Source organism: Sebastes fasciatus, chromosome 12 (genome assembly GCF_043250625.1).
Source record: "Sebastes fasciatus isolate fSebFas1 chromosome 12, fSebFas1.pri, whole genome shotgun sequence".
Lineage (NCBI taxonomy): Eukaryota > Metazoa > Chordata > Actinopteri > Perciformes > Sebastidae > Sebastes > Sebastes fasciatus.
The window spans coordinates 13,818,765-13,845,660 of NC_133806.1; the positions used below are offsets into that span (position 1 = coordinate 13,818,765).

The window sequence follows — 26,896 nt, forward strand, 5'->3', positions numbered from 1 at the left end:
CGAGCGCACACACCCAGAGGGCCCTCAGTGACAAGTACTAGTCAGCAGAGAAGATACTGTGTCTACTGCTTGCTCCATCTCTTCCCCCTCTCCTCTCTCATCCCCTCCCTCCTGGCTCTTCCTAAAGAGGCCAAGATAGAAAGCCAAAACAGCAAGCAGCCAAATAAGCAAGTGTATGATACATGCACAGAGTAAACATGCATATCGCATAGGAACTGGCAAATATTTTAAATTTCAACACACAAACGCCCTTTGAGGAGCGTATCAAGGACTTGCGTACCAGGAAAACCTGTTAAATAGGCACCGCAGTGGTCCGTCCACACAACAGAAAAAGCCCCTCCATCAGCCTCCATTTCAGGAGAAACTACCCAATCATCTCTTGTTACAAAGCCACTTTCCCTCTAGGGCCACTACTCAAAGGCAGGGCTGTCCATTGATACAGGTGTGGTGCAGAGGGAGGAAAGAGAAGGGGGGAGGGAGGACAATAGATGGCCTTTTCAATGGTCTCCCTCGGCTCACCTGGATTAGGGGGGAGAGTCTGAGAGGAGGGAGGAGGCGGAGGGTCTCTAAGCTTGGCCTGAGAACAATAGTGTCTCTGTTTTCAGTAACACCAAGTGCATCATTCTGTCTGGCAGCAACCGGCTGACTGTCTGCACTAAAAACAACATCTCTAGGCTGCTGCTGTCGAATGCAAAATTCTTCTGGTGCATACAGTATGTATGTTAAATAAACAGGTAATTATGAAGAAGATGTGATTTATGGTGCCCATGGCGACATGTTCAAATTGCTTGTTTTGTCTGATCAACAGTCCAATACTTAAAGTAGGACTGGGCGAGATATGGAGAAAATAAAAAAAAAAATCACAATATTTTTTACCAAATACGTCAATATCAGTATTGCGATGATATTGTAGGGTTGACTATTGGTGCGTTCACCAAATCTTTGCACAATGAGATTTCTGATGAATAATCATCATGTGGGTAAAGGCAAATAATAGAATAGCTGGAACAGTCTGGTAAGTTCAGAAAATTACACCACTTTACTGTAATGCAGCCATTAAAACCAGGAAAAGTCCCCACTTATGCCACATTATGATATGGCAGCCATATAGAGGACTGACTTATATGTGTTGTACATGTGCATAGTACCTCTCAGACACAATCTCACCAAAAAACTTAACATTAATCGTCACAAAGCTAGTTTTCTGTTATAGTATTAGATTGTACACGGGGAATTAACTCTTCAAATGTAAGCTCCTTTCAGCTACAGTATGAGATTTCTGTTAGATGAGTCAAGCTATATTACTGGCCTAGTAACCGCCTGCGGGGGAGAGGAGTGTGTGACAGCATATAGCAGCAGGGGAGTGGACATTGTCAGCCTGATCCCGGTGCTGCACGACAGGTTAGCTCTGCTGAAATGAAATAAAAACCCTGCATCTGTTTCCATTTCTCCCGTTTTACCTCACATGCTTAGCTCACCCGCTTACTTGACTTTGTTCTGTCACTTCCCCTTTCCTGTCCTCTGTACAGTAATCAAGTGATTCAACCATCAAATCAGCCCTCAGAATTGGGTGCATGTGTCCGCGACGCACTGTTTGTGCTTTGCATTTGCGGTCACGTGTTAAGGAGGTGGTGGTGATGAGTGTCGTTACGCAGCCGGGGCGAGGGAGAGGAGAGGAGGGAGAGGAGAGGAGGGAGAGGAGAGGAGGGTGAGACAATCGGGGAGGGGATGAGGTGGGGGGAAACACTGTAAAAGTGTCACAGCAACTTAACCTTCAAAAAATGCCCAGCAGGGCGGAGTGGGAGGTGGTGTTCTTGGCCATTAGAAGAGAAAGAGGGAGAGGAGGAAAAGTGTATGTGTGAGAGAGAGAGAGAGAGTGATTGATGTGGAGAAGAAAAAAGAAACAGAAGACCTCGTTAGGAGAGGTAGGAAGGTACAGATGCCTGCAATACAAATGTCTGTAGGGAGGGCGGGGGCTGTTAAGGAGGTATGAAGGAAAGTAGAGCGAGAGACAGAGGGAGCAAATGAGAGTAGGAGAGGGAAAGTAGCATAGGCAGTTTGGATAAGCTTAAAGAGAAACTATGGGGCTGACATAGGTGGAGGAGACAACTGGGGAATTGGACGGTGGGACAGGGAGAGGAAGAAAGCTGCGGAAGAGGACAAGAGAGGGAGGGAGAGATTAAGGGGGAAAGAGAGAGTAAGAGGATAGAGGAGAGAAACAGACATTCCAATTACAGAAGCAGAAACGAGGGATTGATGACTAAGAACGGAGCGGAGGAGAACAAAGAACAGGACGAGGAGGAGGCAAAGAGATACAGTAAGAGACAGCAGTTTACTGAGCAGATGGAGCAATTATGCGGACCAAATTACAGCGAGAGGGAAGTTTGGAGCATTAGGGGGAGACGTAAACAGAGAGAGACGAAGAGGGCAGAGGAATCAAGATGGAGGAGTGGAAGTAAAAAGGAACAAATGTGACAGGGGGGAGAGTGACAAGTGGCCGACTGGAGAGCAGGCAATCAGTTGAACACATGAATGAGACAAATGGCTTTAAACGAAAGGAGGACCTGCTCTCCCTGCGGAGCCACACCAAACAAACCCCGACACACCCTGTTGACAAAACACAGGCCTGATAACAGAATAAACCTGCTGCCTCTATTTGACCTTAATGTGCCATTTGCTTCAGGGGGAAGATTTGAACGCTCCTGCCTTTTCAAGGCTCTGGGGACCGATGACGACTGTGCTGCTTGTTTATCGCAATAGCATGGCGGCACAGTTCGAAACCAACAAGTGAAACAATAGATAGCACTGATATCAGTGGCACCATAGAGTTGTAGGATCGCAACAACAACGCCTGTCTTGTGAAACACTCTCCACTTGCTTTCATGAGAAATAAACCTGTTGTGCATTATCTCGGCGATGGCGTATTGTGTTTTTCTTATCTCATATTTCGGAGATTATATCTTTAAGAACACCACATTTTCTTTATATTACAGTGTGTAATTTGACCCCGTTAGATAAGTCTGCTGGGATCAGGAGAAAAGCCGAGTGAATTGAAAGCAGTCGGTGTGCATAAGGTTTTTTAGGGAGCATGACTCTACATCCAGCTCCCAGAGCCCTGACAAGACCCCTGTCACACCAAATTCAATTTCCTCCTGTAGCCAGCCTGTCCGCTGCCTCTGATAAGTGTGAATTTGACTTGACCTTGTCAAAGTCAGATGTGACGAAGATGCTGCGCGTCTGTGTGTGTATTAATAGAGGAGCAAAGGTGCGCAGACAGATAACAAAAATGGACAAAACGGCTGTTACGTTGCTGGTAACACATGTTGATAAAAGGAGCAAAATGTGTGGAGGAACGTAAAAGGAAGTAACAGAAAAACTGGCTCGACATTTTCACAAACTGGGGGCAGGGAGGACACAGGGAGGGATTATCAGAGGAGGAGGGGAGAGAGAGATGTTTCTTGGCGCTGTCACGTCGACGGAGCGAGCCCTAAATGTTTTCAATATCACATAAGGGCACTGCATCATCCACCATTCAATACCGGATCAATAACGCAAACCACCTTCCACCTCGCAAACTACATTTAGACACATTAAGGTGACTGCTAATGAGCTGCCGCGTGCATGTGTGTGTATGTATAGGGACACGCTGAGGAGGACACAGTCAAGGGCCTCTGTGCTTAGCTGCACACAGATCTGCTGAGTCCACGATGGGGAGGATTTTTGAAATAAAAGCATGTGACAAAGACAGAAGAAAGCGGAGGAAAGATGACAGGGAGAGGTTGCAGGTCAGGTAACGATAATAAAAAGAGAAAGGTTAGTGCATTTCTGTCCACAATGGAGGGCCTCTCTGGCTGTTAAATATGTGTGTCATGCTTTAAGAGAGGGAGGAGAAGAGGGGAGGGAGGTGCGACTAAATTACAAATGAGCTGATAATTCTTGGCCTCCCTGGTTCACTCCCTCGCACAGTTTTTTGTGAAATCCTCCTTCATCCCCTCTGCCAAGACGCTGCGATGTGGAATTTGAAAATGTCGACATCCCCCTCACCACCCCCCGTTCCGTTCCTCCTCCTTCGCCGCCGCTCCTCCTCGGTGATTTTACTACAGCGGGGTCACAGAGACGCCCATCTCCCAAGTCTAGTTAATTAAGGGGATTTCATTTTAAACAGTTTGGCTGCCTTTCAATGGATCTTCAATTGGAATTACCGCTCATTCTCCACATTGGCTGAGCTGGAATGGGTTTGACCTGCATCTCCCTAAATTCCATCCGGGGGTTGTTAGACATGAGGAAATGCAGAGCTGGCAGAAGGTATCTTGACTAATGGTGTGGAAATGCGTGTGTGACTGAGAAATAAAGTAAGCCACATGCCTTATAGCATTTTCATACAAGATAAGCTGCTGGCATGCTACTCCTGCAAATAGTACAGTCTTAAAACTGTCCATTATCTAGGAACACGTGGGTGGTTAAGAGTAGGGAACAGTCTCCTGCAGGGAACTCATATCAGTGTGTGAGCTAATGCACACAGTTTCGATGTATATCAGTTTAACCCAACACATCTGCCAAGAAAACCATCGACCTCAGCGCGGTTGTGTTTTTGGAAACCCCTCCGCTGCCCCCATTCATACTAATGACATTTGGCATTCTTTCTAAAGACGAGGATTTCTGCTCATTTTGCTTCAGATCAGATGGGACCGACTCCAGCAGTCTGGCAACCCTGGGAGCCAAACACAAACATCGCAATGGGGGGGCTCCCAGTGTGACCTCAACACAGGCCGCCATCCATCCAGCATGAAGGTGCAGGCGGAGGGGGAACATGGAGATGGAGCCGTCACAGAGCTCCTGATTTGCGCTCTTGTTGCAGGAAAGCCACTATCAATGCTTACAAGTTGGTGTCCTTAAAGAGAGTGAGTTAAATGAGCGGGGAGTGATAAAAAAAGGATGTCCTCAGATCTGACGTCTGTGGAAGATAACAGGGTTGCCGATGAGGATGATACACTCCACTTCCTGAAAGAAGCACACATGCACTGTCATCCTGCGACGTGACGGTTCCTCCCCATTATTGGAATGCCATCTGACTTACAGCGCAGCCTCCAGTTGCTGCCCTTATTCATCACCAGCTGTGTGTGTACATGTGTGTATGTACTCATTTGTGTTTGTCGTCCAATACCGCGGCCCAAAATGCCACAAGACTGCAGTGACTCGTGCTCATCGACCTCCCTCTCTTCAGATCCATCCGTCCTGTCTAATAATATTTGCCCAGTCAACAATAAACCTGATGGATCCTTTGTGTTTCTGGTCATTGATAATGAAAAGTCTACAAAACAAAAGTCATTCCACTGAAACTCATCTATCAAAATAACTGTACATCTAAAACCCTGCATGTTGAGGATCAACGTTATTTTAAATCAATATCGCTTCATATAAAAAAAAAGGTTTTTAAAATTAAAACTGCCCGCTGCTAAAATGTCTTCAATACATCTATTAAAAAGCTTTCCATTCGTCGTCTCTAGTTTAATGTTGGATAAGAGGTACTCCATTTCCAGGCAGCCATTAAATATTGCCACTAAGCTGAAATCTCTTTTTTTCTTCAATAGCGTACCTGGTGAAATAACAGAAAGCTGTCTAAAATTATTAGGCTCATTTGGCGAAATGCCAAATACCTGCTTCAGTCATTCTACAATTCAGTTATTTAAAATTAATGGGACCATGTAGAAACACACACACACACACGCGCGCTTGGTATCACTCTCACGTCTCCATTAAACTGTAAATCCAAGCACACGTTTATGTCTGAATCAACGAACTCTTAATGGTGATTATAAGGGGGAGGAGGAGGTTATTGATGTGTCATTTAAACAAGAAGTGTGTTTACGTACCAGCGAATGACACGGCCAGAACCAGACTTTTTTACACACATATAGACACACACACCTGACCTTTTCAAAATCCTTCTGACATTTACAGGTCCGGTGCGAAGGGGGCGAGGATGCCTCATTTACATAATGATAGGACCTAATGGAGACAGCCATTAACACAAAAACCAAACCAAGACCTAAGCCTCTCGCTCCGCTGGGACTAATGAGACACTAAGGACTTACTTTTTCCTTCTTTTATTAGGGAGGAACAAAAACAAACTTCTCTCGTTATCCATCAATCAAAATCCTTTTAATAGACAAAATGTAACGCTCTCTCTCTCTGTTGCAATGATGAATGGTCGCGGGCTTGGCAGGACTACAATGTTCACACAGAATCTCTCCAAGTGCCGGGAAATAGTTAGAGCGAATAGTTTGAGATATCGCACAAGTAGGACTGCCAAAAGAAACATCACCTCAGAGTTTCTCATTGCCTGTGTGTTCGTGGGAGGGCAGGGTGTTGTGAAAATGCTGGCAAATCTGCAGCATTTTCACAAGTAATGGGGTGACGAGGAATCCTACAGCCACGGTGAGGTCACAAGTTGTTCATTTCCCTGTCTGTCTGCATGTTCTTCCTGTCATAAACAGCATGGCCTTCAGTCCAAAGAGAGGCTGGGAGACGGGGGAGGGAGGTCATTTGAATACGCCGCCGTCACTCAAACAAAAGCACTGGACAGGAGAGAATGAAAGATAGACGAAAATAAAGAGACGAGAACAAGGCCCCTGTATGTACTCGACGGCGGGGGTGGGTGGGGGAGGGAGCGAGGGATGGCGGGAGAGAGGGAGTTTTCAAGTGGCGGGTGGGAAGGGGGGGAGTTTGGGCGGCGTCGCCTGTCTTAATCAGACGCCGCCCGTTCATTTCTTCAGCAAACCCTGAAACTCAGCTGCAACCCTGCACACTGCAGCAGGCTGCCGAAAAGCGACCGGTTTCCTCGAAACTGAGAGAGGCCATCAAGATTATCTTTGCAGAAGGACTTCAGGTACACAAAGACAAACATTAACATATTTGTGAGCAGAGAAGGAAGCAGCCTCCTCCCCCGGCCCTGACCCTGCATGCCCACCAGTTTTTCAGGCAGCCAGTCACCCCCTGCACACACGCAGCTTACTCAGCCATAAAGACAATGCTGCCATAGCCTCATACCCCCCCTCACATAAGCCCACTCCTCTTCCAATAAAAACATCTCCATGGTAACGGGCCAAGCCTTTCTGACCCACATCCACGGTCCCTCACAACCTTGACTTGGTGGGTGGGGGTTGTATCATAGTGTAATTTCAGAGCTTAAATTGGACCCCCACCTGCCTGCTTCTATTAAGTTGTATATATACACACATGTGTAACTACAGAAGCCTACCTTTAATTAAAAACCCATCAACCTCAATATGGTATTCTTACATTACAGCTAGGCCATATTAAAGTGAAAACTTTGCAGAGAATTAAATTAACTTCTCTCAGACGCAGGATGGAAGGTGGAAGTAAGTGGCTGCTGTCGCAGCTTGACAGAAAGTGGGAAAAATGCAAAGCAGACGAGGGAAAAGTTGCAGCTTAAGTTGCATATCTTCACCATTACCCCAAAGGAGGTCAGAGGTTCACTCTAGGAAAAAAAAAAAAGACTTAAATGAAAGAAAACTAAAAGCAGTGTTTTCGCTTGTTCTGGTTAAGCCTCGCGTTTTTCCTCGCTCATAAATATGTAAAAGCTTTTGTTTTGTTCCCCCCCCCACTTTTCTCCCTCCCCTAAGAGCACTTCATGTTCGGTAAAATGAAATTGGACGAAAAAAGGTCCACTGCATGAATAAGTCAAAAGAGTGACTGTGCTTATGAGTCGTGATTATAACAACAAGCACTATCAACTACATTACTGTACAGTCACTCCTGAAAATGTATACTGTTGCTGTGCCAGAGCGTTAGATCTAGTCCTACATTCTTGCCCCAATTACTGCACAAAACAAATAGCCGGCCCAGCGAGGAAGCAGAGACAATGTTGAACTGGTTTCATACCACACGCATTCATATGTTAATGGGTTAACTGCATACCAGGGATGTTTTATCTGGGCCTACTCTCTGTGGCAGTGGTATCTGTAGGCGACACAGGATCAAGTGGACTGGAAAAGACCTGAATAATTCACCTGTTTAAACAGGTTGCCAGGGACACAGGGGTGGCCTGATAACTTGTTTATTTATTTTTTTATTCTTTATTTTTATCCCTTTTTTCAAGGCAGTTTTCATATATGCAATCCACTGTTTGTAATTACAATAGTCTATTAATCAATTTTTACGTAGATGAGCTTACAGACAAACCCATCAAGTACACTAGAGAAAACAACCTCAACATTCAAAATCAAAACCAAGAAAAGAAATAACAATAATAATGACAAAACAGAAAGAGTAGAGTTAAAAAAACAAAAACAACAAAGCAAACAAAAAAACACACATAACAAAAAAAACAAAATAACAAAGATACTTTGTTTAAAGTAATACTAATACAATAAAGGCCTACATTGGGGTTCACTGTATTTAAATTATGCAGAAGTTACAACTAAAAAAAAGGAAGCCAGAAAAGATTAGAGTTTAACATCAGTTTCTCTCTCTGTGTACATTAAAAGCTGTTTCAAGCTTCTTTTTTTCTCAACTGAAGTGTAACTAATAGAAGATGATGTGCAGACAGAAGGAAGAAAAGGAGCAGGGGGGATGAATGGTGGCTTTAGGGGAACAGTGACTCAGTTAAAAAAGAAGGAGAGAAGTCTACTATATAGAGGCCAGCAGTCACCTGGTGGGAAAAACACCTTGCTGCTCCACAGAGCCACACCTTAGAGGAAAACTAAACATGGCGTTGAGTCATCGACCGAAACTCGGGTCCAAAGAGCGAAACAGACAGCTCATGACCAAAAGCAAATAAGCAAATAAGGAAAAAGAAAGAGGCAGAACTTTAAAAAACATTAAGTCTGAACACATTTTAGTGGTTAAAGCTGAAAAACCTCGCACAGCACACACAGAGAGAGTGAGGAAATCACCTGCTGGATTTTCCTGCTCCTGTCACCGCCCTGACAGGTGCTATATAGTCAGTCAGGTTTAAATGTGTATCTCCTCTTATACATTATTAAAAAGCTCTGAGAAGAAGAAATGAAGGTGCAGCTGCTGCTCACAACCAGCTGGACACTTATTAAGTTTTTATAAGTGGTCGTTTTCTTACCGTGTGGAGTGAGTATGGAGGCAACCAGGCAGAGCAGTCCGAGCATTTTGGAGCAGTCGTGCCAATTTCGGTCGTCATGTCTCGCCATGGTTTTTGGTTTCCCTCTTCCTTCTCTTTATGAAAACAGGCGCGCAGTTAGTCTCTCCGGAATAAAACCTTCAAGCTTCTGTGTGCGTAAAAAGCTCACTAAGGCTAAATAAACTTGTTTGGCTTTCAGGACTAGACGTCCGACAGAGTCCTTCACTGCGCCTTTAAGACTGTAAGGAGTCTTGCGGAAATTAATGAAACAAATCCTTGTGAATGCGTCCTGGTGGCGCACAGGTGAATATTTCCTCCAGCTGGTGCTCTCTGGATGTAATGAAGTGCTGCTGCGCGCTCCTTCTCTCTCTCTCTCTCTCTCGCTCTCTCTCTCTCTCTCTCTCTCTCTCTCTTTTCCTCTCTCTCTCTCTCTACTCCAACAACTAGTTCCTCAGAGCGCCTGGCTGTCCGACTGACTGACTGGGTGATGTCATCAGGCTGAGAGGCGTCACAGCTCTCTGCTGCTGCTGCTCCAAAAAAACAATTAGGACCATGAGGAGGGGGGACTCTGGGAACAACTTGTTGAAAAACGCCAAAAGCATTTTCCCCCTTGGAAAACACATCTAGACAGCATCTAAAGTGCGCAGCAGGTTTTACTTTGTTTTTTTGTTTTTTTATCATGAATGGAAATGATCCAAAAAGAGTCATATCCAGGAAATATCCCTATATGGCGATATTTTCCAAGAGCTCCATTTAGTCTCAATATTGCCACAAAGTAATCTTGCTATATATGCAAACACTTAAATAATCATTAATTAACCAAAAAGAGTAATATCCAGGAATATCCCCATATGGTGATATTTTTCCAAAAGAAGTATCAGCTCCATTTATTATTATATTTATTATTTTTCAATATTGCCTCAAAGTAATCTTAGCTTACTTATTTTTCTTCTTTTTTTTTGGTCCTTTCCTTTTTTTTTTCTTCTTTTTTTTTTGTTTGGTATATGTTTAATTTATGTTGCTATCGGATTTAATTCATTTATATGTATAAATGTAATTGTTTATGAAATTAACTCTGCTTATTTAATGGTGCAGTAATATTGTTATAGGGATGGGTTTGTTTATACATTTTATTTATTGGATTTTGTACAGAATACCAATAAAAAGACTTTGAGCAACAAACACTTAAATAATCACTAATTAAATATAACCAACAGAAAAGTAAAAAAAAGTAAAGTTACAACACAATCTGATGGTGAGGTTCGTGCAAACAGATGATTCGTGCGCCCTCTGCTGTTTATTCCCGCACTCACAGTTGAGATTAGCTCATCCAAACTCCAGCACAGCAGATGCCAAAATCAATAAACATTCATTAATGAACGGCAAAAACACAAATCCAGTGGCAGTCAGCAGAATCAAATCAAGAGGAAACAGCTTCTCGTGTTTCTATTTGCAGACTCTCTTGTTGATGAGATTTTTTTTTTTTTTTCTCCACAAAATAACTTCCAATTCATTTTTTGCCCTATTTTCCTCTGAGGCAGGGTGCATACTAGCATAGCGAAGGCATTATCTGGTTTAGGTCTAATCCCTATACCCAAGTGTTTTACAGCCAATGTAATTACATCTCCATAAGTCCCACAGTTTAAACCGTGATGCTCGGTTCCTTCTGTTCTCTTCCATTTCCCTCTAGTGACACCCTCTTATTTTCATTTTCTGAAGACGCCGATAATAATCAGAGGTCAAACAATGTTCTGCACACCAGAGGAAAAAAAACAAACAAATAAACACTTGAAATATGTTCCTCTTTTGGAGATTTATGCACAGACAGAAGGGGGGTTTCATCTTCTTTTCCACTCCTTGCCCACTGTAAATCCAGAGACTGTGAAAGCATCTGCCATGCAAAGAAAACAGCTGTGGGTTTTTTAAATGCCAACTCTACTTTGCATAGCCATATTTTAATTTGCAGGCCTTGTAGCTGAGTGTTTGAGCACAGTCAGAGAAAGAAAGTGTGCAGGGACCCCCCCTGTACGACTGCCACTAAATCGTATGCATTCATGGTATAGAATAAGGAGCTTTAAAGAAAACGGCCACCAAATGGAGGATTTCATTCCTTTTCCATCCCCTGCTCATCCATTTTTCATACCCATACCAAATCGACCTTCACACCTTCCACTTCCCAGCTACCACCCACTTTACTTATACAGTGCATCGCCTCTTTTTTCACACCCTTTACACCTTTCCTTCGTTTACACTTCCCTCTCCTCTCCCTCCCTCTCTCCCTCTCCCCGTGTCATTCGATTCCCTTTGTCCACTCGTCCTTCACTCCTTGCTGCTATTCATCCTGTCCTCCCATCCTCGTGCTCTCTGGGGGTCTGTGGCAGTGATAATGAAGCGCATAGTTAACAGATATTAGCTCATTGGCAGTGGATTCATTAGACAGAGCCAAGGCTTATGGTGATTATTTACCCATAGAGGAGGGGCCGCAGGATCAGTGTGCTCTGTGTCAGCAGCCACAGGCTTCTTTGAAGTCACACTGTCTCTGTTCCTTTGCAACACTCTCACACTTCTCTTCTCCCTGGGTTTCCTCATTCTGTCTTTGCACCTCTCCCTCCACATGTCTCCTTCCTCGCTGCATTTTTTTTTTCCTCTTTCCCTGTCATTAGACACCCACAATACATATCTGCTCTCTCTCCCTTTCACTATCTCTCCTCACCGCCCCCATTCACCCAATGGTAATTATGGAAAAATCTGTAATAGTGCTCAGAGGAGCTGATAATACCTTTAGCTTAATTAAAGACATTTATGGGATGTAAAGACATGTAGCCTAGGGGTTGCTGTGCACCCACACTAACCCAAACTCTTTATTTCCTGCTTTTTCATCTCCCTCAATCCCTCGCTTTCTGCTATTCTTATCGTTTTCTCCGTTTCATACACACAGTGTGATACACACCAGTACATGCTCATTCCCTTTGTCAAACTGAATGTTAAGGTCAGAAGTTCTGTAACTAATTACCCAGAAGTTCAGCTTGGAAATGTTGTAAAAAAATAAAATAATGTAGGCCTGCATTATGATGTAAGGCTTGTGTGGGGTCATGTTTATACCAGTATATGTGGTTTTATCAGCCTCAAACACACAGACATGATGGCAATAATGACAGTGTTTTTCCTGTTGATTATCCCAGTGTTGGCCACATCCTGTTGGGCTGAAAGATGCGCTGCAAGCTTGTTAACACGTCAGTCAGGGACACCAGTAATATAGCAGGAAAGTGAACAATACTTGGTGTTCTGGAGCGTACTTAGAAAGGTCACAGTGTTGGAGAGACAGCTGGTGCACTGAGAGTGGTTTTTATTTTTTTCTTATCTTTCAATGCGAGATGGAGTCTGGTTTTCTCACCGTTATTCTTGTTTCTTCCTTTGCAGTATATTCCTCTCACTCTGGCATTACAGGTATGAAATACTTTTTAGAAATGTATTGCTAATCTTATCTTGCTGGGAAGGGAGTCTACATTTCCCAGCTAATGTTGCATTTAGAACCTGTTACCTCCGTATTTATTGGCATTTATCTGACCATCTTTAAAGAGTAGGTTCAAGTCTATGTCCTAAAATGACACTCACATGTCCATATATACATTGAAAGAGTTATCGGTTGTTGTAATTGTTCCTCCTGTCCATACTGGCTGCAAAGACTCCCCTTTCCTAAAGGGATTAAAGACAAAAATCCACAGTACTTTTTCTGTGTAAAATGCATTTGAAGCTAAAGTATAATTAGTAGTCTGTGTTATATAAATCAAGTGGTAATCTTCCCAAGATAGTCTTTTTTTTTATTCAAAGTTCTCTTTTTGTTAATATCCATCTGCAGCATCTCAGCAAAGAAATGCTGTCCAGGGACAGAGAACGAGGGAATTTGGTATTAAAAAGACTATAACTTTAGAAGATACCCATTAGATTTGACTGACTGCTGAAGCCCCATATTAACTTCAGCAAAACTCCTGTTCCCCATCACTTATATTGAAATTGCTTTAAGAGGGGATCTCTTTTAGGCCAGTATGGACAGAAGAAACCATTACAAGGGCCAATGACTCTTTCAATGTAGCCTACATATGAGCCTGAACCTATACTTTTAGACAGGATACAAAACAGACATCAGCACTGTAGTAAAAGTAAGAATTTGAAGGCCTTCTGAAGGTTGTGTCTAGAAAGTAACCCACAAACTGAAAACTTTCAAAAACATGTAAAAACTCTCAAGCGACTCGCTGCCAGACGACCTATCCTAACCTTAACTATTCAAGGTCAATGCCTAACCTTAAAGCAGCAGTAGGTAGAATTTGAGCAAATAGCCATGTTGAGATCAGTGGAGAGGAGGCTGGGTCACGGGCGGACATGTGTCTTGGGGTATGGGGTATAACAAATGCACAGTGTAACTGAAGCTGTGGTCGTGCGTTGCGATTGGCTCAATTATGGCGAGTGCAGGCCAGATTTTACTGCGCATGTGTAATACCCCTAAAGATATGACGCGTTGATGACGCGTGACCCAGCCTCCTTTACATAGGCCTTGGATCAGTTGAGGAAAAACTAAGCACCGCCCAACATAAGGAGCAAACTTTCTCATTTTACAGCTAAACAGTACACTACAAGATGCTTCTGAACACATTTGAGGCGAGAAATAGGCATTACAGTAACAGAATATTGATTCGTATTTGATCAGCGCCGCCTAGTTTGACCGTTTGATTGGAGTTCGCGAGTGATTGACAGCTGCTTCTGTTGAATGAACAGCCAATAGGAACGCTCTCTCTGTGAACTGACCTGTGATTGGCCAAAGTCTCTAGATTTCTAGATTTTTTAAAGCCTGAAAAACAGAGCCATGAGGAGTTGCAGAAGTCTAGTTATCTCTTAGAGCACTTGAATTACAATATGCTGAAAGGTTATTATGGAATTTCTGCCAAATGATGCAAAAAATATTCAGTCTACTGCAGTTTATCAATTCAAGGTCAATGCTTATAACCTTAAACATCTCATGAGAGTTTCCCAAATTGTGGGTTACCTTCTCTACACAACCCTTTCTGAAAGACTCATCTGAATAATTCACCTGTTATAATTCTTAACTTTTCCTCCTCTCTCCCTTAGACTGGGAAGATGTTGTGGTGGCTAGAGAAGGCATGCCTACCACCTTGGTCTGCACTGATGCAACAGTGAGGGGGGCTGTGGCCATTAACTGGAAGGTGAAGTCACCCGGTGTGGATCAGTGGAAACTGGTTCTCTCAGCCAACGAAAGGAAAGAGTTCTCTGGTGGTGCCTCGAAGGCATCCACGCGATTGACCGACCCTAACTTTCAAGACACCGGGGTTTTCTCTCTGTTCTTTCTTCCCGGAGTGGAGGACAACGGTCTCTACTCATGCTTGATAAAGCAACAAGAGAGGGAGCTGAAGGAGAAGATTATCCTCTTAGCCATCCTTACAGGTAGAAAAATCCACAAGTTGCATGAGATTTATACACCACCTGCACCCCATATGTCTGTTTCTTAGTTTGTGTAGCACACATATAGTGTAGATCAATATCTTTCTATCATCAATTTAAATATTTAAACAGTTTGTTGTTGTTTTTGATTTGAGGTACGTGTATGTACTTGTTTCTACAATCTTTTAAATTTCTCTGAGGCCTTTTGATAGAAGCTTTTGTGAAATGTTACATAACTAATCATTATTTGCTTGATTGCTGAATTAATGAGAACCTACAAGAAATTACTTTTGCCACACTTCATTTATTCTATTTCTATTTTATGCTACTTAATACTTCAACTCCACTACATTCCAGAGGGAAATATTGTCATCTGCAGTTACTAATTAGTCTGCTGATTAATATTTTACAACCAAATTTCATGACCATCTTATAAAAGATGTAACAGATGCAACAATAAAATGCTGTTTATTTCATTACTGATAAAGATCCACTAATAAATATTTGAATATAACACTCTTAAAGGGGCTATTGTGCATAGTGAGTACTCTTTTGATACTTCTCTGCTTTTACAAAAGTAAAAAATGTAATTGAACTTTGAAATTGTAATGGAATATATTAACAACTTTTACTACAAATCATTTTAATACCTCTCCCACCCCTGATTTCCTGTTTCCTCCCTCATCTCCAGTGACTGTGGTACCCGCTGCACCCATTCCTCAGTCGAGCACCCTTCGGCTGGTTGCCAGTGTTAAGCCTGACGATGTCGTCGCCAAGATCACCTGGGAAGCACCTGGCGGCATTTCCCTGAAGAGCGAGAGAATGCCAAACACAGGCACAGTGGCCAAACTGCCACAGGTCCGGTACAGTGACAACGGGACCTACGTCTGTATGGTTCGTCTGTGGGGAAAAAGCAACAGCACTCTTTTCACCTTCGATGTGGATGTGACTGTTGATGGTGAGAGCGATATGAGAGCGAGAAAAGCAAAAGCATTGAGGAATTGAATGCATTCATTGTAGCTTTTGTTGATGGAGTGAGTGGGCATCAGTGCTAGAAACTCCAGCAGCAGCATTATTTATTTAAGCATCCTGTAGCTACAGTTCTTCAAAGTATTTACTCTTATAGACCAGTTTCAAGATTCTCAAACGTCTACTGTAGATCTTCACTAAAATTCAGCCAGTCCTCATGTGAATATTATAGCTGCTACATTTATGTATTATTCATTATTTGCTTTTTGCCCCCTCCTTCTTGCTTCCCTTCTCTCCACAGCTGACAATGTGGCCCCAGTCGGCAGTATAACATATGGTGAGTGACTTTGTAACACAAGCAGTCTGAAAGTCCTGTGTCAGCAACTTGATAATCAGGCAGAGCAGAATGCAAGAAGTAACTCTCAGCATATAAGAACGTAATCCCTATTGTTGTAGGAATTTTCCCCTATCTCCATTTCCCTACTCTCTTACTATTCTGTTTACTCTCTCTGTCTTCATTCACCCTCATTTTAATTCAGAAGTCCCTGCTTGTATGTCTGCTTTCACTCTTATGTCTTCATACTACTCCATCTTTCTAATTGTCTCATCTATTTTATCATTCTGGTTTCTCTTTTCTTCCCTCCTTCCCTGCAGAGGAAGAGATCTCCACTGCCACTCAGGCTCAGACACCCTTCCCCCTGACCTGTTCTGTTGAGAAGGGGGACTACGTCTGTGTGTACTGGGTACCTCCAGACAGCAAGCACAGTAAAATAACGCAGGTGTACATGTACGACCGCTGGAGGGATTCCACCCTTTTGCCTGAGCGCAACAAGGCACTCACACTCGCCGGGTCACCCTACAACGCAGAGGCCGGGAGCTTCTCCTTTCTGCTCACCCCCAAGTTGACAGATGGCGGCCTCTACGACTGTGTGGTGATCCTCAATGACAACGCCTTCACCCACAGGACCACGCTCAGCGTGCTGAAAGGTACAGATCAGTGTCAAGAGGGGGAGGAAGACAAGGAGGAGGTGAATTAGTAGAAATATAACAAGGGGCGGGGATGGATTTATGAGAAGAGTGGTGTCACTTTTATAATAACCTTGTGTATTTGTCTTGTGTAACCTGCCATTTTGTGAATGCTGCTATGCAAAGCAGCTGTAATGAAAGAGGTAAATAAACAGATGTATGACAAATTACCATCAGGGGCCCCCAGAGCAGCTTTTATGCTCCAAGTTTAGTAAACTCTGATGGGGGCATTGAACATCATTCTTCCAAAAGACCACTGGTTGACTCGGACTCAGGGGGGTTGGTGCCCCTATGTTCGAAAAAGTGCCCTCCAGGGTGGCCTTCCAGTAGAGAAAACGTGATAATGTGCCCTTTAGGGTGCCCTTCCATTAGATAAAACATTATAAAGTGCCCTCTATGGTGCTCTTCCAGTAGAGAAAACATGATAGTGTTTTATCACTTTATGGTGCTCTTCCATTAGAGAAAATGTGATGAAGTGCCCTCTATGGTGCCCTTCCAGTAAATAAAACGTGATAAAGTGCCCTCCAGGGTGCCCTTCTAGTAGAGAAAACGTGATGGAGTGCCCTCTATGGTGCACTTCCAGCAGAGAAAATGTGATAAAGCAGCCTTTAGGGTACCCTTCAGTGGAGAAAACGTGATGCAGTGCCGTATAGGCTGCCCTACATGCTAGAAAACTGTCTGTGCTCTGTTGCCCCACCACATGCAGCTGGTTTTTATTTGCCCCTCAGAAATATTCCCTCATTTGGTATTTGGATCATAAAATATTCCATAGGTGTTTAAGTGGGTTGAGATCTGGTGACTCAACAGCCATAACACATTACTCACAGCAATCATTCAGTGATAAATCTGTTATTTATATGTAGTTTATCTAAAGGAGTACTTTGACATTTAGGGGAATATGATTATTTGCTTTCCTGCAGAGACTTAGATGAGCTGTCAAGCTTTGGAGAGCAGGCAGCAGGGGAAGGACCCAAACGCAGACAAAAGCAGAATGACTGTTGCAGTTAAATGATTTATTAAACAAAAGGCTTACAAACTGAGAGTCCAAGATGCAGTCAGGCACACAGGTAACGGAAAACAAAACTCCATGCAGCAACGACCAACCGAAAAGACAAACTGGCAACGAACAAAGGAGCTGGGCTGCTATAATTAGTGAGAGACTAATGGGGAAGTGGGAACAGGTGAGCAGGAGGTCAGGTGACTGCACGGCTAACGAGGGACAGGTGAAACTAATCAGGCCGGGGCAGACAATCAAAACTGGCGGGAAAACACTCAAAGGCAGGAAGTGAAGTAATCTGAAACGATAGGAGAGGTGAGTAACAAAATAAAACGGATATTAAAAGAGTTTAAAGTTATTCAAAATGTCCACAGTGGAAGGTCTAGTGAAAAGCCGGTTGTCATAGAGAGGGGATGGTGCATATTTTCTGGCAGTCTCTTCTGGAAACAGTTGTGCCAAAACTTTAAAAAAGAAAGCTAGAGAGAGAAGTTCAAGCCCTGGCTCCTGACTCACCTCCGCACAACAGGCTAATCACAAAATTGTCGATTTCTGAAAGTTGCAGAAGTGGTGGGACTCTGCTTCTTTGCTGGTTGCCTGGCAACCTCACCGAGACCATAAGACTATGGGAAGTCGCCGTACCCTCCTGTAACTGCACATAGCTCCCCTTAAAACCACAACTTGTCATTTTTGCATTTCTGGCGGAATCAGGTTGTTAGAGGGGCATGGGTGGAAAAAATAAGGGCAACAGTTTTATGCAGTGGGGCACCAGCTCGCAGAAAGCCATGCAGGGCAGCCTATATGACACTGCATCATGCTTTTTCCACTGGAAAGGCACCCCAGAAAGCACTTCATCCTGTTTTCTCCACTGGAAGGACACCCCAGTGGGCACTTCATAGGGACATCCAAGAGGGCACTTTTGCTGCGTTTCTTTCAAACATGGGGGCACCAAGGGTGGCGGCCCCTGAGTCCACCAGTGCATGTAGACATGAGATTTCATGTCAAATTACTCCTTTAATCTGAACATATTAAAAGACAGTGGCAAAATAAGTGTCAGAGGGTGACACAGTGAATGTAGAGATTCCCTGTATCCAAAAGACCCATGTTTCTAGAAGCATTTGCCCTCATGATGTGTCCTTAAGCAAGATACTGAATTCTTACCAGCTGCCAGTGCATTGTTCTCACAGATCATACACTGTGGAATAAGACACAAAGAAAAACTCCCTAAATGTATTCATTTAAAATGTCCCATTATTAAATGAATACATTTACAATATTGCTCATGAAAAGGAACATTTGTTCGATTCATGAATTTAAAATTGAGCAGAACACCTGTTGCTTTTTACGAGAGAGCCTTGGGGAGGTTTCACCCTTTGCAGAAAAACGCAAAATACATTTGTACCCACACACGCAAAACCCAACACACACACATATACATACAATGCCCTGTCATGGCGGCCTTGGAAGACTTTACTAATCACAATCCCACTGGCATCCATCACAGCCGCCCAGACATGACCAGCCTATCCGTCACTGTCACTGTCACCCTGCTTCACACATCTGCATCCCTCATACACACACACACACACACACACACACACACATACACACACACACATACACATCCGCCCACGCACCAATCATGTGACGCATATATTTTTACCCCACCTCATTATAAGTATCATTATGTATGATTATACCTGCGGCCCTCCCACCAAGGCTGCATGTGGCCCACACTGATCACACTAATCAAGGCTGAAATGTGCATGTTTTTATGCGTGTGTGCGGGGGGGTCTGTGGAGCTTGATTACACCCAGATGGATCCTCATTTCAGTTTGATGAGACACTAAGCATCAGTCACAGTCAACCAATGCATTAGCAGCAAATCACTTTAATGAATATATATTATTTTGACCCCTCTCTGAATTGTTCTTTGTTTTTCATATCACTTTCCCTTTACCCCATTACTCTCTATCTGTCCTTGGCCTTTTCTATATTCACACACTACCCTTTAACTCACTTTCTCATCCTGCCTCGCTCCTCTCTCTTCCCTCCTGCCTGTCTTTTTCACTTACTCATCCTTCCTTCGATTTCTTTTCATTCCCTCTGTAACATTTTCCCTCCCTTATCCTCCTACACTCCTCTCCCCTCCCCCTCGCCGCTGTGCATCACAGCCACAGTTAAAACCAGACAGTCCTCCTCAAAGCTGGAATTGGGGTGCCTGTACTCGGAGAAGTCCCAGGTCAAAAGTGTCACTTGGAAACACCAGAACAAGAGTCGCCGGCTACGCTTGGAAAGCAACGGCCCTGGTAGCATCACCACCGTTCTGCCCTTACCCATCACCTCTGACACAGCCGGGAACTACACCTGCATCTTACAGCTGAAAAATGGGCAGACCGTCTGGGCAACGCAAGCTGTCGCACTGCCCCAAGGTATGGTATAACAATAACCGGTCTGTTTTCTGATTTTTTTATCAACACCATATTATTTTACCAGCACAGGAGTCCTGGCAGACTTCCTGTCAACTCAGTGGAGATAATGAACCGTGAATATGGAAGATTCTCGGATATGTGCTCCATGAAGCGTTGCACGGTGCATTCAAGCCAACCTCAGGTCAAATCATCTGCCAGAAAGCCCACGCTTAACAGACAAAAAAGCTCCTGACAGATACCACATGTTATGCTTCCTTGATGCGGTTAAAAAGGTCACGGGTCAAGACTTCTGTGAAGTTGTGATTTGCAGATAATATCCAGCGGAAATAACTTCAATTTACGTGCCCATTTTTCATAAAAATCCGCCACAGTTTTAATACTCTGCCCCGCCTCTATAAAATATAAAACTTAAAGGCTATCGTTTTTCTCATCACACTCACCCGGCTGATATGCGAATATAAGAAGACAGGACCTTAGGACATCTCTCCCCACAAAAACTAAATTATTCAGGCTTATTGTATTGGTGGCTGTGGGGGAGCACAGGAGGATGTGACAGTTGAATGGATCCCTCAGCAGAGATGAATTCACTTCCCGTACCCCAATACATCACTTGGGGTTGAGGAGCCCAGAGCTCATCATGATGCACGCTGATGGTACGGCTATAAAAGTGATGGAAATGGAGGGAAGAGAGAGAAGGTGATAAAGACAGGGAGAGCAAAAGAGGCAGCAAGATTTCACCTGATTGGAGAGGCTGGATCAGAAATATATATATATATATATATAGTACATATACTAGGGCTGTCAAAGTTAACGCGATAATAACGCGTTAACGCAAATTTGTTTTAACGCCATTAATTTCTTTAACTGATTAACGCAACTTGCAAATTATATATTTACATATGAAACTAGAAAACCAAAGGAATCAAAACCATGTCATACTAGCTTGTCGGGAAGGAGGCTAAATATCGCTCTAAACTTGCGCTAAATTTTGGCGAGGAAAAACTGTCATGGCCTTTTTAAAAGGGGTCCCTTGACCTCTGACCTCAAAATATGTGAATGAAAATGGGTTCTATGGGTACCCACAAGTCTCCCCTTTACCATAGTCAAAGCTGTTGTTGCCTGTTGGGCTTCAGTTTGCCATGTTATGATTTGAGCATATTTTTTTTATGCTAAATGTAGTACCTGTGAGGGTTTCTGGACTATATTTGTCATTGTTTTGTCTCGTTAATTAATTTCCAATAATTAATATATACATGCATTTGCATAAAGCAGCATATTTGTCCACTCCCATGTTGATAAGAGTATTAAATACTTGGCAAATCTTCCTTTAAGGTACATTTTGAACAGATACAAAATTTGCAATTAATTTACTTTTAATCACAATTAATTATGCACAATCATGCAATTAATCGCGATAAAATATTTTAATCGATTGACAGCCCATTTGTCCAGTGTAACATCAGGAATTTAGACTGAGCAGCATGAAAAGTTCACATAATATGTGTAGGATGACCTACATTTACAGTTGAAAAGTGACAAGTTGCACAAACAGTGCAATAGTGCAAGATAGCTCAAAAGTTCTTGGTTAATAATGAATAGTATGACAATAAGCAGTGACAGTTTAAGGTTTATAAATAGTTGTTCTGGGTAGCAAGACGACATCCAGAGATAGTGGGAATTTTACACAGAGTTGGCTCTAAGGACAAACTGAAACAACTTTTTAGTTCACTGGAAATAACCAAATACAGCAAATAATTTATACATATAATTTGGGGATATCTTATATGCTGTAACACAAATCTAAAAGTATAGAAGAAAATACAAATTCTGCATAATAGAATTCCTTTCAGCGGTGGCACAGTTCAGGGAACGCTAAATTGAAGCAATCATTGTGCTCTGCAGCACATAAAATACTTCAAATGTCAGGGATGTTCTGCAATCATTTGCTATCCTGAGTTGGCCCATCATTTGCAAAGCGTTCAAGCAGTTCTTTGGTCTGCGTTCTATCAGCCACCCTCCTCTACAATTGCACTGATATAATTCACCCCCCCCTACCCCATTTGAGATGAAATAGACGAGGTAGGGAGGAAGTGCCAATGGAGGAAAAGGTGTGATCGAGGAAGATGAGAGAAAGGTGGAGAGAGGGACAGAAAGACGAAGCATTAATGCCTCACTTCACTGCACTCAATTACCATAATTCATGCGTTAAAGCTGGCATGGAGAACAGTGCAGGTCATCCTCGGGGTCAGCACTCACCACAGAATTCCATTAGCAACCTCTACACATACTCACCAATCAATTACACCTCACACAGCCCATAAGGATTGATCACGTTGAAGCCGGCTAAAAGCTGTGACACCAGGACTAAGGTGAAGCCCGCAGGCCAATCCTTTAACAAACAAAATTTGACGAGATGTCAGAGGGGACTTTACTTTTGCCAGGGTTCTGTCCGTCAGACAACCTCAAAAGCCACACAGAGACGCTGCATGAATTGTTTAGAAAAGACTGTTTTGGTGGTTCTGAGGTAACTGTCTGTTTATTAGGCTTCTCTTTTGTAATCCAAAGATGTCTGATCGCTTTGTGCTCAAAGAACAGTGTGCATGCAGCGACGCAACACTTGTTCAGGTACACTAAATTACAGCAGTCTCTGTGGAAACGAGTACCTCCCTCCCGCTTTCCGTGTTGCCCCGTGGCTGTGTTTTGCAAGGCTGATGTCATCCTTATTATGCAAACAAACCTGACAAGACTGATAGCATGCGTGAGCTCTTCCAACACAATTTGACTGGTAGTACAGTGAGCAAATGGTTTGCTTATGTAATATTTGTGATAATCAGGCCAGGCCTACGCTTTCTATCCACCTGTTTTACGATGCTGCATTGACAGGGTTGAGCTGAAAGACTGCTATTTACATTGTTTGTCAGTTTGCCTGGAGGCAGTTTGTTGCTGGGGTCAGATGTCAAGAGAGTGTGTGTGGAAAAGCCTCTCCTGACTTCACCTACACTACATGCATAACTACATAAATTTAGATAATGAGATATGGAAAAAAAATAGGATTTGCAAATAGTCAAACTACTCTGCATGGAAGTGGCATTTGCTGAGGTTTTGTGTAATGATCCGACAGCATCTGGTCTCTTTGATTCTGTTGCTTTTCTTCTCCTCAAATTGACAGCGTTTACTGTCCAGACTGAGGGTCTGTCAGATCGATGCCCACTCAGCTGTCGTGCAGACTATTCTGTCTGACAGAGCCTGGATTTCTTCGCCTTCTTCTTCCACTGCAACAATTGTCTGTGACTGACAGCAGTATGATGCAAATGCATGTAACATGTTTGAGGAATCTCAAGAGCAACATGTCTTTAAATCCATAGCTTGAAGTGTTCACGTAAAAAGGAAAAAGGAAAAAGGAAAAAGGTTGCCACCTCTTGACTTGAACAAACAGCAATAACTTCTCTTCATGTCATTCAACCGCACGTGCTCAACAGCTCTACAAGTTTTATATTAGCACTGTTCTTGGAAACATTTCATGGCTTTTTTTTTTTCTCTCTCTCTCACTTTTCTTTCTCTCCTTTAGTCGTGACCACCCCCTCCCTGCACCCTTCTCTCTCTGCTTTATTACTCCTGGTGCCCCTGGTTGCTGCGGCTGTCGGTGTGTTGCTATGGAGACAGAAACACATTTCTGATCGCGGTGAGTCTTCCGGCGTTTTCTTTTTTTTTCTTTTGACAGCTTTCCGTGTTCCGTCCATCTTTGGCCCCTGTCGGCTGCCACTGAGTGATGTGGGCCGTGACATCCTCTGGGGTTGTTGTAATGAATCTGTCCCCCACACCCCCACCCTCCATGTGCATTTGACTGTGAATGTGTGTGTATTGGTCACTATCTCTCTCAGGTATTGAGCAGTCTCTGTCTGTCCACTCGGGTGAAGCAGAGAACATCTATGAGAATCCTGAGGATATCAGACAGGTGATGAATTCGGACATTTTCAATAACTAAATGATGAATTTCCCTCCTCACTCTGCCCTCTTCTCCCCTCTCCCACTCCTCCCCTTTGGCATTTAGCACCCTCTCTCTTCTCCTGTTGTTTCTCTCACCCTCCCCTTTCCTGTCTTCTCTCTATTCTACACTTTTTTTATTTTCTGCTTTCCTCCTCTGTTTCTGTTTTTCCTCTGATTTTCATTATCCCTCCCTCTCTGTCACTTGTTGTTCATTAAACCTATTTTCTCCACTCTCCTCCCTTCCCAGCAGGCTCCTCCCCAGGGCTCAGTCTACATGGTGAGTTATTGTGTCGTCCCCTGCGAACACACACACAAAGGCGTGGTGCACATGTGTGTGTTTGTGAGGAGCTGTGACACACACACACACACACATCCACCAATGCATGCAGACTCTCACTCTCTCTATTGCTTCCTCCGTAAGCTGTCAGCAGATACGTATGTCTTCCCTCACACTTGCAGTCCTCTCCTCCAATCTGTCATCCCTCTCAGATAAACCCATTGCCTATCAACTGTCACCCTTACATTAGTGGTATTAACAAATCAATCTCATTAGGGTACAGAGGAACATAAATCTGGCCTCAGTATCATGAGTCTCTCTCTTTATCATCCTCTTCCCCTTCCCCCTTTTCTTCTTTATGCCAGGATTTGAAGCCAAGAGGAGAGGATGATGTCTATAAGGAACTGGAGCGGTAAGCAAAAAGCCTTGCATCACCTGTGTGTGCTTTTGTATGTTGAACTGTGTGTGTGTGTGTGTTCACGTGCGTGTGTGTTTGCACTGTCACTCATCTGCCCCTCACATTCCTCTCACACTCACCAATCACGCCGGCCTGAACATTACTCTGACACCGTGGCATAATATCACGCCATGCCGTTGACAGGCAGCGCTCCTTCGCCCGTGTGTTGTTGTTGCGTGGGCTGTCTGTGTGTTTGTGTTTAAGGAAGAATAAAAGAGACTGGGGGACGAGAGATTTTTTTTTGTGCGAATTTGTCTTTGTGCTCTGTTTTCAGATACTAACAGTGTCAGAGCTGATCACCTACCCACATCTCATCCTCATCCAGCTGTCACATCCGCTCAGTTCCCAGCTGCAGCAGAAGGCCTTTATAAACAAAAGTAACAACTGAGTGTCAAGAGTTGGGATTTGAAGAAAAACTTCAAGGCTTCAGGGAAATGAAACTCAATTGTTTGAATGATTTTTTTGTATTCTATTTCTCTTTATAAGTACTTTTATTGCTGATTTGCTTTGATGGCTGGCTGCACATAGAGGAAAAGATTTTCACATAAGGCTCTAAAATTTGTCCCAAATGTATGGAAGTTAAAGCGACTGTTTGTAAGAATCAGAAATGCTTGTTAACAGCGACACCTGTGGCCGTTAAGTCAACGAAAGTCAGCGTCGGGCTCGCGCCTGTGCTCGCTCTACAGACAAAACAGTGAGGCGACACACGTCAGCTAAAACCAAAATATCACTCTATATTTCACCTGCTTGGCAGTAATAATATTATAATAATAATAATAATAATAATAATAATAATAATATTAGATTTATATAGCGCTTTATAATATTCTCAAAGACGCTTTAACATAGTCGGGGGGGAAAACGGTGTGAGACAGACAGACAGGTAATGTTAGCTGACCAGACGGAGGTCTCTCCATGAATCACTGCTGATCCTAGTGTTGGCTTTTCCTGCTTCAGCCTCCCGACCGCTCCCGGAGGGAGACACCGGCACCCGGTCGGAGACAATAACGTTTCTCGCTGCGGAGCTCCGTCACTTCACAAGACACGGGAAACCTCTGTTGGTCTGGAGGAGCTGCAGCATTTATTTCTGCACAAACGTCCACTGCACATTCACTAGATATTCTCAGAGTTACGAAGTCTTCTGCAGTGTGTAGTGTGTGCGCATGCACATGAGGTGGAGCGAGCTGAGTGAAGGCAAGCAGGCAGAGGAGCAGAGTACAGCAGAGACTCCGGTCCTGGAGACCAAAGCTAAGGTCTCCCCCGCGTCCTGCGACCGTGGCCAACACTGTTTTGCAAGACGGGCTTCACTAGATATAACTTTGCGGTTTTGGTGCTTCCAAGTAGTTTGTGTTGGAGTCTGATGGTACATGTCCACAGGGGCGTTTTCCATTCCCGCTTCCCCTCATTGGATGCTTGGTGGGCTGTCGCTACACACAGGCTCTCCCCACCTGATTGGACGAACGCTTTCCCGCCGTTGGCTGCTGCTCCCAGCTTTCAAACCGAAACCAGTATGGAGGCTCGTCTGGAAACTTTTTACTCTTATTTCACGAAAATAGTTCACCGAAATGTGTTTCTGAAAACATTTGAGGCGAGAAATAAGCCACGCAGTTGCTAAATCTGTCATTATTTTGGATCGACCACGTTTATTTTAAAAGATTCTCGGGAGTTTTCGAGATGCGGCGAGTCGCGTCGGACGCCCCTGATCTGCATAAAGTAGACTAGACCTCAACTTTATGCAAATGAGGAGCGGGCGTCGTCACGCTCCGTTTCTCGAAACGCGACGCCACACTACCAGAATGCATTGCGCGGCTGCTTACATAGACAAAAAATGGGGAGCGTGGAAAGCACAGAGGCTGTGGACACGTTCCATAAGTCTGAACAGCGTAGCCACATGCAAGCACGCATGGGACACCAACCCGGGTGATTTATACGTGTAAAAAGTTACAAACAGTCCCTTTAAAGGGACTGTTTGTAACTTTCAGAAATGCTTGTTAACAGCGACACCTGTGGCCGTGAAATCAGCGAAAGTCAGCGTCGGGCTTGCGCTTGCTCGCTCTAAATAGACATGAACAAGCATCGCTCAAAACAGTGAGGCGACACACGTCAGCTAAAACCACAATATCACTCTATATTTCAGCTGCTTGGCAGTAATGTTAGCTGACCAGACGAAGGTCTCTCCATGAAC

At 43.7% G+C, this 26,896-nt stretch overlaps 2 protein-coding genes across 4 annotated transcripts in view; one reads left to right on the top strand and one right to left on the bottom strand.

Annotated features, from left to right (window-relative positions):
- The window catches only part of LOC141778780 (nectin-2), an 82,385-nt gene extending 72,827 nt beyond the window's left edge, over positions 1-9,558 (bottom strand). Inside the window, exon 1 of one of the 2 annotated variants that reach the window (XM_074653229.1) lies at positions 9,098-9,553. In XM_074653229.1, coding sequence (XP_074509330.1) covers positions 9,098-9,185 — 88 coding nt within the window. In that variant the 5' untranslated portion in view covers positions 9,186-9,553. Of the gene's footprint in view, positions 1-9,097 lie in introns of both variants that reach the window. The other variant, XM_074653228.1, reaches the window with a different exon arrangement.
- Positions 9,559-12,335: 2,777 nt separating this feature from the next.
- g6fl (g6f-like) lies at positions 12,336-26,335 on the top strand. 2 transcript variants are annotated; one of them, XM_074653231.1, is made up of 13 exons: positions 12,338-12,562; positions 14,240-14,572; positions 15,261-15,527; positions 15,840-15,875; positions 16,193-16,525; positions 19,739-19,990; positions 22,952-22,960; positions 23,559-23,672; positions 23,872-23,945; positions 24,228-24,254; positions 24,620-24,666; positions 24,986-25,464; positions 25,595-26,335. In XM_074653231.1, exons 1-12 carry the CDS (start codon positions 12,490-12,492, stop codon positions 24,990-24,992), a joined length of 1,572 nt encoding a protein of 523 aa, XP_074509332.1. In that variant the 5' UTR covers positions 12,338-12,489; the 3' UTR covers positions 24,993-25,464; positions 25,595-26,335. The 2 variants fall into 2 exon arrangements, with proteins under 2 accessions (XP_074509331.1, XP_074509332.1); XM_074653230.1 differs by lacking the exons at positions 22,952-22,960; positions 23,559-23,672; positions 23,872-23,945; ... (2 more) ...; positions 24,986-25,464; positions 25,595-26,335 and having other exon boundaries at positions 12,336-12,562; positions 19,733-20,739.
- The last annotated feature ends 561 nt before the right edge of the window (positions 26,336-26,896 follow it).